General features: G+C 47.8%; 1 protein-coding gene across 1 annotated transcript in view; it reads left to right on the top strand.

Moving 5' to 3' along the window:
- TXNRD2 (thioredoxin reductase 2) overlaps nt 1-18,556 on the top strand; it is a 69,663-nt gene that overhangs the window by 23,552 nt on the left and 27,555 nt on the right. Inside the window, exons 9-11 of the mRNA XM_083418328.1 lie at nt 5,669-5,688; nt 6,831-6,922; nt 9,681-9,855. Coding sequence (XP_083274454.1) covers nt 5,669-5,688; nt 6,831-6,922; nt 9,681-9,855 — 287 coding nt within the window. The remainder of the gene's footprint in view (nt 1-5,668; nt 5,689-6,830; nt 6,923-9,680; nt 9,856-18,556) is intronic.

The following is an 18,556-nucleotide window of genomic DNA, read 5'->3' as shown; positions in this document are numbered from 1 at the left end:
GATCTCGATTTAAGAATACAAATGAACGTAGGCAATCCGAACGTCCCATTAGGTAGCCAAGATTGGATTTAGCTTTGCGTTCCGATGTAGGAGGGAGAGTGAGAACTTCCGCTCAATGAATCACAGATGGTGGGTGTTTCTCCTTCCACCCTTCCTGGACCTTTACAACCACAAGGGCTCCCAGGATCCCACTTTTCTTTCTCATCTGCTAGCCCCTCACCCCCAGGAATACCATTTTAAGTGCGCCTGAACATCCGCAAAGTGTCACGCTCTTGTCTGTCTCCATTGTGGAAGCCAAATCTCAGGTCTGATCCTCTTGAGCCCCATCTATTCTCAGAAGCCGAATCGTGGTTTACGAAAGCCGGACAATGGCAAGCCCGCCCTGTCTGTGCGGGAGCCGTAAGATAATATCTCTAGGCGCATTCCTGTCACTCCACCCCTCGTGGCGCGGCGGAGGGTGGGTGATTCTCGTCGGAGCACCCACAGAATTATTTGAAGAGCCTGCCTTTTTTGGTTTCTTTCTGAGGTGGAATTATATTATTAGTACCTCTTGGGGATTAGCTTTGACATGGCTATTATCTGATCTAGCATTGCCTTATCCTTTTGAAAGGGCCAATGCGCAGGGCCACCCACACGTTAGTTTGCCTTGCTGTCTTAATGTACAATATTTGCACATTCTTTCCATCTCTACCTCTCTCCCTGAGTTAAAATCTGCCTGCAGATTATCCCCATTAATTTCCCCCTCCTCCTCCTCCCTTTAAGTTTTTCTCTTCCCTGCCGTTGGGGCAGCCTTTTCCCCAAAAACTCAGTTTTTCATAAGGAGCCCCTCCCACATCACAACCAAAAACCCAAAAACCACTGTCTTCCCCTCCATCAGTTTTTTTTTAATGGTTTTGTAGTGAAAGGGTTTGGATTTTGTTCTGTTATGAAGTGTGGGGAAACCTGACCGGGAAACTGTGTGTGTGTGTGTGTTTGTTGTTTTTTGCAAATTAAATTTTTTTTGATATTGCATATATTTACATAGGAACAAATACAAAATTCATAGCATAACCTACACATATCACATCAAATCCACAAATCATAGATATAATACAAAATTCTTTTAGGCTCTGCTGAGCCTTAGACTTCCTTCCACACTTTTGGTAAGTATCAAATAAATTTTACAATCTCGTATTTTGTCTCTTTTATTCTATATAATTTGCTGTTAAAGTTAATTCAACCCCGCCAGTATCGTCTGGAATTTAGTTCCAAGATACCGTATTTTTCGCCCTATAGGACGCACTTTTTCCCCTCCAAAAATGAAGGGGAAATCTGGGTGCGTCCTATGGGGCGAATGCAGGCTTCGCGGACCTCTCCGCAAACAGCAGGAGCGCTCCCGCTGCTTGCGGAGAGGTGTCTGCATGCTGAAGCCTGCGCGCGCTGAGCTCAGCGCGTCCAGGCTTCGCGGACCTCTCCGCTAGCAGCGGGAGCGCTCCCGCTGCTGGCGGAGAGGTGCCTGCATGCTGAAGCCTGCGCGCGCTGAGCTCAGCGCGTCCAGGTTTCGCGGACCTCTCCGCTAGCAGCGGGAGCGCTCCCGCTGCTGGCGGAGACGTGCCTGCATGCTGAAGCCTGCCCGCGCTGAGCTCAGCGCGTCCAGGCTTCGCGGACCTCTCCGCTAGCAGCGGGAGCGCTCCCGCTGCTGGCGGAGACGTGCCTGCATGCTGAAGCCTGCCCGCGCTGAGCTCAGCGCGTCCAGGCTTCGCGGACCTCTCCGCTAGCAGCGGGAGCGCTCCCGCTGCTGGCGGAGACGTGCCTGCATGCTGAAGCCTGCGCGCGCTGAGCTCAGCGCGTCCAGGCTTCGCGGACCTCTCCGCTAGCAGCGGGAGCGCTCCCGCTGCTGGCGGAGACGTGCCTGCATGCTGAAGCCTGCGCGCGCTGAGCTCAGCGCGTCCAGGCTTCGCGGACCTCTCCGCTAGCAGCGGGAGCGCTCCCGCTGCTGGCGGAGACGTCCCTGCATGCTGAAGCCTGCGCGCGCTGAGCTCAGCGCGTCCAGGCTTCGCGGACCTCTCCGCTAGCAGCGGGAGCGCTCCCGCTGCTGGCGGAGAGTTCCCTGCAAGCTGAAGCCTGCGCGCGCTGAGCTCAGCGCGTCCAGGCTTCGTGGACCTCTCAGCAAGCAGCGGGAGCCAGCACTGGGCTCCCACGGCTTGCAGAGAGCTGCCAGTTTGGGGGCTGGGGTCGGGGGAAGCTCGGGCTTCCCCAACCCCGCGCCTGGGGGGGAAATAATTTTTTTCCTTTATTTCCCCCCAAAAAAACTAGGTGCGCCTTATGGGACGGTGCGTCCTATAGGGCGAAAAATACGGTAAGTCAGATATTTATTCCAATTATCATGAAATTTCTGTTCGTCTTGATCCCTTAGTCTTCCTGTTATTCTAGCGAGCTCGGCATAATTTATCACCTTAACCTGCCAATCACTTATACTGGGTATATCTTCTGTTTTCCAATTTTGTGCTAGCATAATTCTTAAGAATTAGGCAAACTGTTTTATTTCCACTTTGATGGAGGGGGCAGAAAGGACTCTTGGGTATAGCAGCAACCTTCGTCTGATTGGCCAGTTGGATGAATTGGTTAAGAAGGAACATAGAAGAAAGATAGGAAGCTGTGTTATATCGAGTCAGACCATTGTAAAAGACCAAATGTGCCTGGTATTACGTTATGCACACACATACAGTGGTACCTTGGGTTAAGAACTTAATTCGTTCCGGAGGTCCATTCTTAACCTGAAACTGTTCTTAACCTGAGGTACCACTTTAGCTAATGGGGCCTCCTGCTGCCGCCATGCCGCGATTTCTGTTCTCTCTCTTTTTTTATATATAATAATATTTATTAGTGGTTTTATAGTTACAGAAGAAAAAAGAGAAAATATGAAAGAAAAAAAACAATAAAAAATTAACAAACAATACATCAAAAATAGAAAGAAAAAATAATACATCAAGACAAGAAGAAAAAATAAAAACATTTAAAAACACATCCAATTTCCATAACTTTATCTTTCATTTACTTGTTTCCTCGACCTCCTCACACCTCCCTTTTTTGTATTCTAGTTCAACTTAACTAATTCAGCAAATCCTTTCCCTCTTTCTCAATTTTTTGTTCTATAATTTATCTTAACACAATCTAAATTTAAATTTTCCACTTTAACCCATTAACAATCAGTTTTTGCTTAAAACTTTATAACATTTCTGCTAAAACCTTATAACTTCATTCCAGTATTCTTCTAACATTCATTAATATTACAGTATTTCTGTAAGTATACTTTGAATTTTTTCCAATCTTCTTCCATCAACTCTTCTCCCTGGTCTTGGATTCTGCCAGTCATTTCCGCCATTTCCATGTAGTCCATTAGCTTCATCTGCCATTCTTCCCGGGTGGGTAGATCTTGTGCCTTCCTGCGATTTCTGTTCTCATGCTGAAGCAAAGTTCTTAACCCGAGGTCCTATTTCTGGGTTCGTGGAATCTGTAACCTGAAGCGCCTGTAACCCGAGGTACCACTGTATTGAAAAGGAACAAAAAACTGCCTCCACCCCAACCTGCTTTCTGCCCTGGCTAGTCCAAACTGACATGGCTTGGAATGTGTTGGAGTATATCTGCCAATCCGCTGCTACCCAGAATTGCTCTGCCCTCCCTGTGGAAATTGATACAGTTTGACAGTGTAGCTCTCTATCTCTGTCCTTGGACCAAGTCCCATTAAGTTCCGTGGCCCTTTCATCCCAGTTCAGTGTCTGTAATGTTGCACCCATGATTGTCTAATGGTTTTAATAATCAACTTAGGTAAAGGTAAAGGGACCCCTGACCATTAGGTCTAGTCGTGACTGACTCTGGGGTTGCGGCGCTCATCTTGCATTATTGGCTGAGGGAGCTGGTGTACAGCTTCCGGGTCATGTGGCCAGCATGACTTAGGCGCTTCTGGCAAACCAGAGCAGAGCACGGAAACGCCGTTTACCTTCCCGGTACCTATTTATCTACTTGCACTTTGAAGTGCTTTCGAACTGCTAGGTTGGCAGGAGCAGGGACCGAGCAACGGGAGCTCACCCCATTGCAGGGATTCGAACCACCAACCTTCTGATTGGCAAGTCCAAGGCTCTGTGGTTTAACCCACAGCGCCACCCGCGTCCCACAAATAATCAACTTGAGACTCCTTTAATTGTCTGCAAGCTAAACAAGCTATAGCTTAGGGCCCCACTCTCTTGGGGCCCCCCAAAAAAACATTAAAGGGAAAAAACCTGGATGTACATTTCTAAAATATAAGATAAAAAACAAATACAATAAAACCTACATACAGCAACAGTGTTTTGTGTTGTGTTGGCTCCTATGATATAAGCAATGGGCCCAGCCTGCTAGCCAGCTCCCTAAAATATCACTGGTTTGCTCATTTCTATATATAGGGTGCCTACATAATGCATAGACTTTGCATTCTGCATGGACTTTTCAACAATTACTTTGATAAAATACATGTTTTGTTACGTGCAAATGGCTTTAGATACCTATTAGGTCCATAAATTACCATATAGCATATATTCAACACAAAAAACAACGGCAATTTGTTGTTGACAAAGGACAGCTGGACATATAAAGGGCCCCATTACCTTCAGCAGCTTAGGGCCTCATCAAACCTAAATCCGGCACTGATCGGGTGACATCTTAGCAAGGGTTAATGTAGAGGTAGGACGCGGGTGGCGCTGTGGGTAAAAGCCTCAGCGCCTAGGGCTGGCCGATCGAAAGGTCGGCGGTTCGAATCCCCCGCGGCGGGGTGCGTTCCCGCTGTTCGGTCCCAGCGCCTGCCAACCTAGCAGTTCGAAAGCACTCCCAGGTGCAAGTAGATAAATAGGGACCGCTTACTAGCAGGAAGGTAAACGGCGTTTCCGTGTGCAGCTCTGGCTCGCCAGAGCAGCGATGTCACGCTGGCCACGTGACCCGGAAGTGTCTCCGGACAGCGCTGGCCCCCGGCCTGAGTGAGATGGGCGCACAACCCTAGAGTCTGTCAAGACTGGCCCGTACGGGCAGGGGTACCTTTACCTTTACCTTTAGATCTTAACCCTTGTCTCACACAGAAGGAAGTGGACCCTCCCAATTCTCACCTGGGCGTTTGCTTTCTGGGATTTCTTCTGAACCCACATTGCTGAGAAATCTCGTCTGAATCACTTTCTCACATAGAACGTCAGTGCTGTTGATGGCCTATTGCAAAATACAACAACAAAAATCTTCACCAGTCTGAAGGGGCTGTAGGCGTGCTTAGGATTGCAGCCTGGCCGTGCAATTCTGTGCATATTTACTTAGACGCCAGTCCCACTGTGTTGCAGCTTACTTCGCACAAAATGCTTTTTTGGGTTTGCAGCCTAAACGTTTTTCAATCACTGGAGGTACTTTGGGAGCGTCATGTAATTTTTAGCTGTTTTAACTTTTCAAAATGGGCACTCCAGTTAAGCTCTGTTTATATTTTGTTTTTGAAAAGCTGTTTTTTCTCTATCCCTGTCCACCTGTGAAACCTGACACATGTCAAGGACCGCGTCTTTCTGTCCAATTTACCTGTTATCGTGCCGCACTGTGCTCCAGAAAATAATTTGTTTTGTCTACAGCAATATTCCCCATCTCATTCCTCTTCTCTTTTCTTCCCCCGCTTCGCATTGAACAGGTTGGTTGTCGGAGCCAGCTGTATCTTTTGTAAACGCTGTAATGATTTATTACATCACGTGACCGATTTACATTTCCTGTGAAGGTTCAATAGTTTCAAGTGTTGAAATCCATGGTTAAAATAAATCCATGGTTTAATTGTCACGGGGGCCCCTTAGCAGCCAGCAACCATGGTCTGGTTAACCACTTTTATCTTATTCATTGAGTTTGTTCCACAACAGATCACCACTCCTTTACAACAGTTGTGCTACTGACTCTCAAACCCTGGGGTTGTTGAACTGTAGACAACAAATTGGGTCTACTAGACCCAACATTTTAAAGCCATGTGGGCTAAAATTTCTTCTGGGGCTCCTCCAGGATTAGGAACCCTGAAACTTAAGGTTCATTACTTTCATAGCCCCAGTGCCCATCAGATGTCGAGTGGTGAGTTCAACCCTGATGAGTTAACTGTGCAGCTGTGACTAGTGACTATGAGTGGACACTGGGACCATATAACCCTGGTCCCAAAGGATCTACACTGGCTTCCAATATGTTTTCAAGCACAATTCAAAGTGTTGGTGCTGACTTTTAAAGCCCTAAACGGCCTTGGACCAGTATACCTGAAGGAGTGTCTCCACCCCATCGTTCAGCCCGTACACTGAGATCCAGCTCCAAGGGCCTTCTGGAGGTTCCCTCACTGCAAGAAGTGAAGTTTCAGGGAACCAGGCAGAGGGCCTTCTTGGTAGTGGCGTCCTCCCTGTGGAACGCCCTCCCACCAGATGTCAAGGAAATAAACAACTATCTGACTTTTAGAAGACATCTGAAGGCAGCCCTGTTTAGGGAAGCTTTTAATGTTTGATGTTTTTATATGTGTTGCAAGCTGCCCAGAGTGCCTGGGGAAACCCAGCCTGATGGGCAAGGTATAAATAATAAAATTATTATTATGAATACATACACCACGGCCACGTCTGCTCCACAGAAAGAAGCCTCACCAGCCCTGTGCTTTGCCTGGCCCTTTGCCCTGCGGTTCTCAGACCCCCAACAACCAGCTGGATGATAGGTGCTTGAGAAGCATCGCACTGGGTTGGACAAAACATGGCTGCCTTACGTCTTGCTGTTGCAGTTCTTGTCCATTTGCCCTCTCAAAATACTCAAGCTGTTTTCCTTGAGCCGCAACCCTCCAGATGTTTCCCTCGAATGTGCTGGCTTTCTCACTGGCCTCGGACTGAACACAACAGTTATGATGAGGAGCATCCCACTCCGAGGATTTGACCAGGTAAGTTGTTTGCTGTTTTTCGGGCGCCCGACTCTGGCTTCTAGGTTTTGCTGGCAGGTGGTTTCCAAGCTCTTTCGCTGCTTTCTGTCCGAGTCTACACGGTGTGGGGCTTGGCTGTCAGATATCAGAAGAGGTCTCCTGCTCACAGTTCATCAGGTAAAGGTAAAAAGGTCAAGGACCCCTGGACGGTTAAGTCCGGTCAAAGGCGTTTGGGGTTGCGGTGCTCATCTTGCTTTAAGGCCGAGGGAGCTAGCGTTTGTTCACAGACAGTTTTCCAGGTCATGTGGCCAGCATGATTAAACTGCTTCTGGTGCAATGGAAAACCGTGACGGAGACCAGAATGCGCAGAAATACTGTTTACCTTCCCGCCACAGCAGTACCTATTTATCTACTTGCACTGGTGTGCTTTCAAACTGCTAGGGTGGCAGGAGCTGGGACCGAGCAACAGGGGCTCACTGTTGCGGGGATTCGAACCGCTGACCTTCCGATTGGCAAGCCCAAGAGGCTCTGTGGTTTAGACCACAGCGCCACCTGTGTCCCTGTTCACGGTTCATCAAGCCCAATGCTGTCACTCTGGACAGATCACCATCCTTAGGCAGCGATCTTTCTCAAGGGCCCCCAGCAGACTCCCCCCCCCCCAGGTGAGGGGTCGGGTCCCTTCTGGGATAAAATAGGCACGGGGGCTCAAGTCGGCACAGGCTGAAAGGGAAACAGGAGTGTCAAGTTTCAAAAGAGAACAAACATCTTGCCCCCCCCACTTTTTTTGGCCAGTTGTAACTGAGAGCATAAGGGACCCGGGTGGCGCTGTGGGTAAAAGCCTCAGTGCCTAGGGCTTGCCGATCGAAAGGTCGGCGGTTCGAATCCCCGCGGCGGGGTGTGCTCCCATTGTTCGGTCCCAGCGCCAGCCAACCTAGCAGTTCGAAAGCACTCCCGGGTGCAAGTAGATAAATAGGGACCGCTTACTAGCGGGAAGGTAAACGGCGTTTCCGTGTGCGGCTCTGGCTCGCCAGAGCAGCGATGTCACGCTGGCCACGTGACCCGGAAGTGTCTTCGGACAGCGCTGGCCCCCGGCCTCTTTGAGTGAGATGGGCGCACAACCCTAGAGTCTGTCAAGACTGGCCCGTACGGGCAGGGGTACCTTTACCTTTACCCTTAACTGAGAGCATGAGTGTAAAATGTATTTTTTTATTTATTTAAAAAAAGCCAAACACCAGCACTTAAATTCTCCTGTGTGGGCGTTTTGTGATATTTCCTTTACACGACTACCAGACTCATCCTTTGACGGATGACAGTTTTGACTTATCGCCATCAACAGCTGTGGCATCTTTTTTGAACAAAGTTGTCAGTAGGAGCGTTTAGAGCCTGACAGCAGCATGGCATTGGTTCAAACATTTGGAGATGTCTTCTGCAAAGGCATCTTTTCCATCTGTAAAACGAGCCCTCCAGGATACCTTAACGAGTTGACGAGGCATCTGACAGGGGCCGTGGGGAGGGGGTAAAACCCTTTGTGTTCTCGGGGCTAGGTATGAAGTACGGGGTTCAAACAACCTGGTTCCTTTGGGTGCCCAGGCACAGTTTGGGCACCGGGAACCAGCTTTCTGCTAATCCCTCGTCTACACTGGATTGTGGGGACAAACTCAACTCGCTTCCTGATTAAAAGTGAAGCTTCCAGATTTGCACACTCCAAAACAATTCGCGAATCGAAACGCTTCCATCTTTTGAAATTCACACTTCTCTGAATTTTGCAATGCACTTCTCCAGCTAAGCAATTATACAGTGGTGCCCCGCAAGACGAATGCCTCGGAAGACGAAAAACTCGCAAGACGAAAGAGTTTTTCGTTTTCTGAGTTGCTTCGCAAGACGGATTTCCCTATGGGCTTGCTTCGCAAGACGAAACGTCTTGCGCCTTTTTTTTTTTAAACCGCCAATGCATTCCTATGGGAAACCGTCAATACACATTGGTGCTTCGCAAGACGAAAAAACTCGTAGAATGAAAAAACTCGCAGAACGAATTAATTTCGTCTTGCGGGGCAGCACTGTACTGGGATAACTTGTGCATAGATATTCTTATGTTTATGAAGGTAATGTGCAAAAATGCACTACGTTGGGAGAAATTGCTTTGCGAAAATGTATATTGGGAGAAAATTGCACTGGAATCGCATTTGTGGAATGCTTACTCCCCAGGAAGACTTGCCTGGTGTCTTTGTTGTATATCTTTAGGCACTAGCCAAAAATGTTTCTTTTTCACCAGGACTTTGGCTGATTAACATTTTATGTCCTTTTAAATATGCTTGTGGGAAGGGGGTTATTGGTTTGTTGTTACTTTTGTTCTTGTTTTTATTGTGTATTTTGTGTTCTTGTTTTGTATCTTTATTTCGTGAACCGCTCTGTGATCTTCAGATTAAGGGTGGTATACAAATTTTAATAATAATAATAATATGCTGATGAATTTTCATGAGGGCTTTAGAAAAAGCAAACTGATCACTAAATTTAAGATTGGGGAATTGAGAAACTGAGAGAAACCAAAATCAATAGATTTAGCCATTCCCACTGCCAGCCAATAGCACTATTAATTTCTGTTGTGAGGCGGTAGTTGCTTATCATATACCACAGGAATGGAAACCCCTTTTCCGACTGAGGCCCACATTGCCTTCTGGCAGCATCCTTCAGGCCACATGCCTTGTAGTAAGTAAATGATATATAAAAGTAAAAATAAAAAATGCAGTTTGCTTGTTCTTTTTTATCATCACCTTTATAGCAAATGGCTGCTCTTGTGGCAGATCACATGGAAGGCCACGGGACGAGATTCCTGAAGAAATGTAGCCCAACGAAAGTGAAGAAGGCAGAGAACGGCCGGCTGCGCGTGACGTGGAAATACCTCGATTCTGGCAAAGAAAAGTCGGACGAATTTGACACGGTGATGTGGGCAGTAGGTAAAAAGAAACTTGCGTTTTGAAATACCTCTGGCACTCCTTTTCCTTTTGTTCCCTCTCGTGGTTTTTTTTTTAAAAAATGCATCACAGGAAATGTTGGAGGAAGGGAAGCACATGGGAAGAGATAGGCATGCAAGAGTGATCGCAAACACCTCTCAGTTCCGAACAATGTTCTATATACGGAGGGTTGCATCCAATCTTCTCTGTCTGCTAGCACAAGGGTGAGATTTAATATTGCGTTGCAGAGGAACCCAATGCAACAATTGCCCTAGCAGAAATTGTGCTATCTGTCATGCAACGAAGGGCAACCTTCTACATGCTCTGACACTGAGCTACAGCACTTCCTCTACTAAGAAGCTGCCTTATTTTGAGTTAGACGATTGGACCACCCAATTGTTAAGCAGTAGCTCTCTGAGATTTCAGGCAGGGAGCCATTCCCAAGCCTTCCCTGGCGATTCCAGAGACTGAAGCTGGGATTGTTCGCCTGCAGAATGCATGCTCTACCACTGAGATATGTGACTCTTTTTTCTATCTACTGTTGTTGTTGTTGTTTAGTTGTTTAGTCGTGTCTGACTCTTCGTGACCCCCTGGACCAGAGCACGCCAGGCACTCCTGTCTTCCACTGCCTCCCGCAGTTTGGTCAGACTCATGTTGGTAGCTTCGAGAACACTATCCAACCATCTCGTCCTCTGTCATCCCCTTCTCCTTGTGTCCTCCATCTTTCCCAACATCAGGGTCTTTTCCAGGGAGTCTTCTCTTCTCATGAGGTGGCCAAAGTATTGGAGTCTCAGCTTCAGGATCTGTCCTTCCAGTGAGCACTCAGGGCTGATTTCCTTCAGAATGGATAGGTTTTATCTTCTTGCAGTCCATGGGACTTTCAAGCGTCTCCTCCAGCACCATCATTCAAAAGCATCAATTCTTCGGCAATCAGCCTTCTTTATGGTCCAGCTCTCACTTCCATACATCGCTACTGGGAAAACCATAGCTTTAACTATATGGATCTTTTTCGGCAAGGTGATGTCTCTGCTTTTTAAGATGCTGTCTAGGTTTGTCATTGTTTTTCTCCCAAGAAGCAGGTGTCTTTTAATTTAATGGCTGCTGTCACCATCTGCAGTGATCATGGAGCCCAAGAAAGTAAAATCTCTCACTGCCTCCATTTCTTCCCCTTCTATTTGTCAGGAGATGATGGGACCAGTGGCCATGATCTTCGTTTTTTTGATGTTGAGCTTCAGACCATATTTTGCGCTCTCCTCTTTCACCCTCATTAAGAGGTTCTTTAATTCCTCCTCACTTTCTGCCATCAAAGTTGTGTCATCTGCATATCTGAGGTTGTTGATATTTCTTCCGGCAATCTTAATTCCGGCTAGGGATTCATCCAGCCCAGCCCTAGGCCTGTTTTGCACACAACCATGGATTGACTTATGTGTGCAAAACACGCCTATATGCAAGTCTCCACAAGGGCTTTTCTCTTGCTGTAGTAGCTTAAAACACGTCAGCTATGAAATAATTGTGTTGCCTGGATGGTACCTTCTTGCAGGATTACATTCTTTCTCTGAAAGGTGTCTCTGTGAGGGGCCTTGTCACAAATGCTACCATATTTTCACTCACCTTCCCATGTACCTTTCTTCTGTTACCTAAAATCTACCAAATGCAATTGGGCTCTTGATTACTTGGCTGTGATTCGTACTCGCTCCAGCTGACTAGGCAAAGAGGTTGTTCCAAGCATTAAGGTAAAGGTAAAGGTGCCCCTGCCCGTATGGGCCAGTCTTGACAGACTCTAGGGTTGTGCGCCCATCTCACTCAAGAGGCCGGGGGCCAGCGCTGTCCGGAGACACTTCCGGGTCACGTGGCCAGCGTGACATCGCTGCTCTTGCGAGCCAGAGCCGCACACGGAACGCCGTTTACCTTCCCGCTAGTACGCGGTCCCTATTTATCTACTTGCCCCCGGGGGTGCTTTCGAACTGCTAGGTTGGCAGGCGCTGGGACCGAGCAACGGGAGCGCACCCAGTCACAGGGATTCGAACCGCCGACCTTTCGATCGGCAAGCCCTAGGCGCTGAGGCTTTTACCCACAGTGCCACCCGCGTCCCTAATGTTCCAAGCATTACTGTTTACTTTATCCGGGTGGCAAGGCCTAGTTCTTACCATAGGGATCAACTTGTTTCTGACTGCAGGTGTTTGTTTACATGACTAAATGCACTATTATTACAAATAAATCTTCCTGCGTAGATGTCAGGGAGAACTATTGTAGACTTGCCTTTTTCCTGATACAGAATCATAGAATTGTATAGTCGGAAGGGACCCCAAGAGTCATCTAGTCCAACCCTCTGCAATGCAGGAATCTCAGCTTGATCACACACGACAGATGTCCATCCAACTTCTGCTTAAAAGCATCCAAGGAAGGAGAGTCTGGCACTTCTTGTGGGAGTCTGTTCCACTGTCAAATGGCTCTTACTATGCTATGCTTATGGGGAGATTTGTTGTTTTGGTTGGCACATTCATATACAGTCATACCTCGGGTTATTGACGCTTCAGGTTGTGTTTTTCGGGTTACGGACCCCCCGAAACCCGGAAGTACCGGAATGGGTTACTTCCGGGTTTCAGCGGTCGCGCATGCGCAGAAGCGCTAAATCACGTTTTGCGCATGCGCAGTTGCAATGCAGGAATATGCAACTCTCCCATAAGGGGATCAGATTCGCCACTCCTGGCATTACCAGCACCATGCTCTTAACCAGCTGAGCTATTGCTACCTGCTTATAGGTGAGAGTGGGGAGGAGATTCTGGGGAGGGAGATAAATAACAAAGCCGGTTCGAAAGGTATCTTTCCATCTGCCTTGTCAAGGGGTGTCGCCTGACAGTTGTGATGCATATCAAGAAAAGTTAAGGAAAGGTTTGTTCTGCATATCTGAGGGTGTTTCCCCTCTGCGCTCTTTCCCGAGCGGCTTATCTGATTTGCCTCAAACGCCTGGAATGGCGCCAATCCCAGCGCTTGATTTAGGAGCCATATGTCGAAGAAGACTCCAGGTGTACTTGGCGTAACATTCAGCCGTGTTTGGAACTGCCGCTACGGAAGGGAAAGTGGCTGTGGAGCGCAATTGTCAAGATGTTTAGCATACTTGCTTGGAAAAGCTGTAGCTCCCAAGAGCCACAGGGACAGGAGCCAAGACTGCCTACGTGGTCCTGTGCCTATGGAAAAACAACACCTAGGTTGCCGGCAAGAGGTGCATTGAGTTCCTATGGGGTTACATAGGTTGGGGTGTAAGGAGGCGGCAATTTCCGTCCTGATTTTCTTTTGCATTTCCACATCGCCACACTTCGGCTTCCGGGTTTGTTGATAACATGGCTTATTAAAGCAAGATACGGGTGGCGCTGTGGTCTAAACCACTGAGCCTCTTCGGCTTGCCGATCAGAAGGTCGGCAGTTCGAATCCGCGCGACGGGATGAGCTCCCGTTGCTCTGTCCCAGCTCCTGCCAACCTAGCAGTTTGAAAGCACGTCAAAGTGCAAGTAGATAAATAGGTACCACTGCAGCGGGTAGGTAAACAGCATTTCCGTGCACTCTGGTTTCCGTCACTGTATTTCGTTGCACCAGAAGCAGTTTAGGCCTCCTAGCCACATGACCCGGAAAGCTGCCTGTGGACAAACGCCGGCTCCCTTGACCTGAAAGTGAGATGAGTGCCGCAACCCTATAGTCACCTTTGACTGGACTTAACCGTCCAGGGGTCCTTGACCTTTTTTATTAAGACACATTGCTGCCTCCAACCACGAAGACAGGGCACAGCCGTCTTGGCTAGCAGTCATCAAGATTCCTCTTTGCCATGAATTTGCCCAATCCTCTTCCAAAGCCATCTAAACGTGGAGGCAATCACTGCCTCCTGAAAGAGCGAGTTCTGCAGATTAATTCCATCGGGCATTAACCTTTCCCTTTAAAAATGCTGGATGTGGGAGTAGATGAGCCAATGGCCTGATCCAGCAACCTCTTTTTATGACCCCCAAGTTAACCTTGCGATGTGAGGAAGAGGAACCACTCCAGGCAACAGTCAGCTCAGTCACGAGATCGTCACGCCAGACCAGGGTGGGGTCAAGATCCAGAAACAGAAATCTAGATCAGAAATTTTCCATCTGACTTTTTTAATTTTATTTTAAGCCTTTTAAGAGGCTTATATTAGGAAAACAGAATAAAAGCTTTTTCTCCCTCCCTCCCTCTCTTCGCTGGGAGAGGGAACACCATCCCAACGTTTGATGTGAACTTGAGAGTCTCCTCCAAAGGGAAATGTGTTTGCGTTCCGAAAACAAGGGCTGAGCGGAGGAAAACACTTAAGGGCCTTTGATGTGGAGGGAGGGAAATTATTAAACAAAAGGGAAGCCCGGCCCCTGCATTGGAGATCTGATTATAAATAAACATATGATTCACCGTATTATCCGCCAGCCTGAAAAGCCGCTCTTCCAATCCAAACAATGCTGAATCTGAACGGCTCTGAGACGGGGAGGTTGGGACGGCTCCAGCAGATTCATTTCAGCTGGCGAAACTGACACTTCCTCTGGGATCGGCGGGTGGAGCTGTCGGCACTCTAGCTATCTGTCTGCCTTCCTTCAGGCCTCCCTGTGGGACGCCGGATCCCTGCCGTCCCTCTCTAGGCCCTCTGGTCCCCCAGCTCCGATGCTATCAGGCACCAAAAATAATAACAACGACAATACTTTTAAAGAAAACACAAGCGAGACCTTATCTTGGGCTCGGATGTGAAACAACTTCCTTCTGTTGTATTTCTTTTGTGCGCCGAGAATAAAACGTCTGGGGAGGCCTGCAAGTGGGCAGCTTAATGGGGGCTTTTCCAGTTTCCCCGTTTTCCGGCTCAGGCAGAGCTTAGAGGAACAAGTTAGCACGCAATATACTAACTTTTAAGAGAGAGAGTGAGTGAGAGAGGGAGAAACAAACAGAGAGAAGTGGGAGGGCAGAGAAGGAGAGAGAAAAACAGGCACACAAATTTCTCATCCCAGCAACCTGCCGAGACATTAAGGTAAAGGTACCCCTGCCCGTACGGGCCAGTCTTGACAGACTCTAGGGTTGTGCGCCCATCTCACTTAAGAGGCCGAGGGCCAGCGCTGTCCGAAGACACTTCCGGGTCACGTGGCCAGCGTGACAAGCTGCATCTGGCGAGCCAGAGCAGCACACGGAACGCCGTTTACCTTCCCGCTAGTAAGCGGTCCCTATTTATCTACTTGCACCCGGAGGTGCTTTCGAACTGCTAGGTTGGCAGGCGCTGGGACCGAACGACAGGAGCGCACCCCGCCGCGGGGATTCGAACCGCCGACCTTTTGATCGGCAAGCCCTAGGCGCTGAGGCTTTTACCCACAGCGCCACCCGCGTCCCGCCGAGACATTAGGAAGGGGCGAATCTGCCCATTTTGATTTCCACCATTTTCTGTCAATGGATGTATGGGGAGTTAGATTCTGCTTCCTGGATCCTCCATCCACTGCCATGGGTCAACTTTGACCAGTGGGAGAAACCACTTACCAACTTACCAATTGCCTGCCAAGTCATTTAGGTGCCACATGATTGACTGGTACTGAATCTCTCCCCCCTCCCTAAAACAGACTGATTTTTTTTTTTTAATGCTGTAACCAAAACAACAGCTGAGATGATCAAATCTGCAGGGCAATGTTTAATTTCTCTCGGTTCCAATCTCCCGACATCTGAACAGCTCAGCATTAAGAACGAAAAGGAAGAAAGTGAAATGCATTTGGCCGGCCCAAAGCGAAACCTCATCCTCTTTCCCACATGTGTCCCATGCGGAATCCTAAAAGCAGCGACGAAAATGTTAAAACTTAACGTTGAAATTTTATTGGCTGGAAGCCATGTCCAGCTCTGGTTTCCAAGCCGAAGAATCTATTCAATACCCTCCATTAAGATCAAATGGGCGAAAGTATTTTGGTTTGGGAAAATGCTTTAGTTGCGTCTAGAGGCTTAGCTAGCTCCACTTCCAAATTTTGAAGCCCCCCCAAGGTGTTCTTAATCTCCAGCTGTTTCTAGACTACCATTCCCATCATCCCTGACCGCTGGCCCTGCTAGCTAGGGATGATGGGAGTTGTAGTCCAAAAACAGCTGGAGACCCAAGTTTGGGAAACATTGGTGCAAAAAGAGGCCCTACTGGATTTGGCCATTGGCCCCTGTAGCCCAGGACCCTGTTCTAATAATAATAATAATAATAATAATAATAATAATAATAATAATAATACCTTTTCCTTTAGGGTTAAACCACAGAGCCTAGGACTTGTCGATCAGAAGGTTGGCGGTTCGAATCCCTGTGACGGGGTGAGCTCCCGTTGCTCGGTCCCTGCTCCTGCCAATCTAGCAGTTAGAAAGCACATCAAGTGCAAGTAGGTAAATAGGTACCGCTCCGGCGGGAAGGTAAACAGCGTTTCTGTGTGCTGCTCTGGTTCGCCAGAAGCAGCTTAGTCATGCTGGCCACATGACCCAGAAGCTGTACGCTTGCTCCCTTGGCCAATAAAGCGAGATGAGCGCCGCAACCCCAGAGTCGGCCATGACTGGACCTAATGGTCAGGGGTCCCTTTTACCTTTTTATTATTTATACCCCAACCATCTGCCTGGGTTTCCTCAGCCACTCTGGGCGGCTTCCAGCAAAATATTAAAATACAATAATTCATCAAATATTAAAAGCTTCCCTAAACAGGGCTGCCTTCAGATGTCTTCTAAAAGTCAGATGTCTTCTAAAAGTCCAATAGTGGCCTACCAGATGCCCCAATGGGAAGACGAGACCTGAGCGCAACAGCCGTGCTTTTCCTCCTTGCAATTCCAGACACTGGCGTTCAGAGCCTAATGCTGGCTTTCTTCAGATGCTTAGACCCTTGAGAGCAGGAGGTGAAGGTGGCACACTGAACGCACCAAGTGGTAAGGGGTACTTAGGAATGCAGGAATCTGCCTGATAAAAGTCAAGAGGGTTGATCTGACACCAGGTCCAGTGTGGCCTACGCCATCCGAGATCCTAGACCAGGGCTGGTCCCTCCAGATGCTTCTGAACTGCAGTTCCCACCAGTCCCTCAGCAAACAGGGCCAAATTGTGGATGGGAGGCTGCTCCTCACACAGCTATGATTCCCAGAGTTCCCTGTGAAGAGGGGTTGGCAGTTAGACCATTCTGGGAACCGTAGCTCTGTGAGGTGAACAACAACTCTCAGCATCCTTGACAGACCATTTTGTTGTTCTTTAGTCGTGTCCAACTCTTTGTGACCCCAGGCACTCCTGTCTTCCACTGCCTCCCGCAGTTTGGTCAACTCATGTTACTAGCTTTGAGAACAATGTCCAACCATCTCGTCCTCTGTTGTCCCCTTCTCCTTGTGCCCTCAATCTTTCCCAACATCAGGGTCCTTTCCAGGGAGTCTTCTCTTCTCATGAGGTGGCCAAAGTAATGGTGTCTCAGCTTCAGGATCTGTCCTTCCAGTGAGCACTCAGGGCTGATTTCCTTCAGAATGGAGAGGTTTGATCTTCTTGCAGTCCATGGGACTCTCAAGAGTCTCCTCCAGCACCATAATTCAAAAGCATCAATTCTTCGGCGATCAGCCTTCTTTATGGTCCAGCTCTCACTTCCATACATCACTACTGGGAAAACCATAGCTTTAACTATTAGGACCTTTGTCGGCAAGGTGCTTTTTAAGATGCTGTCTAGGTTTGTCATTGACAGACCATAGCTCCCAGAATTCTTTGGGGGAAGCCATGACTGTTTAAAGCTGTATCACAGCTCTCTAAACACATGATGTGACTGTGGACAGTTGGTTGGCGCAATAATAGTGCAACAGTGATGGATTTATACAGGACTGTGCACGCATTGTTCTGTTACATTGTTTGCTCTTTGGTTGCACTATTGCCGCCTGGAGGAACGCTCTTGCACTATATATGTGGGTCCCGCTATCCAAATACAAAAACTCACTTATCCAAACATGAGGAATTAGGACCCAAATCTTGCTACACACTCACACACACACACACTGCAGATTCAGATATCCAAACAGCTGGACCCGCTTGTAGTACTGTAAACAAACAAGCAGTCTTAAACAAGCCTTACTTTTTTGTGTTTTGCTGGTCTTCGACAGACATTTCACCAGAAACCATGGTAGGAATGATGGGAGGGGGTTGGACAAATAAGAGAGTATTTTTTCCTTTCTTGTATGCCTTTTGTAAGGTTTCAGAAGCTTTTTCTGGGTTTTTGTTGTTGTCATATTGGAGGTCAAAATTCTGCGGTTGGGAACGCATTAGAAATTTCCCCATAAGAATCAATGGAAATTGTTGGCTCATTTTGTGAACACTGGCAAACTATTTCCTGAGAATGCCTTATGTATGAATACCGAGACTTGCACATATAATGCCAAAAGTGGGGCGAAACAAAGAAACCTGGAACACAGAATCATAAGGTTTGGAAGGAACCCTAAGGGCCAACATTTCCAATTCCTGGAAGTATGGGAATCACAGCTAAAGAATCACTGACAGATGGCCATCCAACCTCTGCTTAAAAAGATCAAATGAGGCAATATAATTTTTTTACAGGATTTCACCAGGAAGCTATCAGAAATGCATAGATTAGACATAAAAATTTTCCCCAAAATTTTGCAGGCACAAACAGTATTTAAAGTGAGGTCATAATAACCCTAAAGGTAAAGGTAAAGGTACCCCTGCCCGTACGGGCCAGTCT

This window comes from Podarcis tiliguerta (assembly GCF_965153285.1).
Source record: "Podarcis tiliguerta genome assembly, chromosome: 16".
Lineage (NCBI taxonomy): Eukaryota > Metazoa > Chordata > Lepidosauria > Squamata > Lacertidae > Podarcis > Podarcis tiliguerta.
This window is presented reverse-complemented; position numbering and strand designations above follow the sequence as displayed.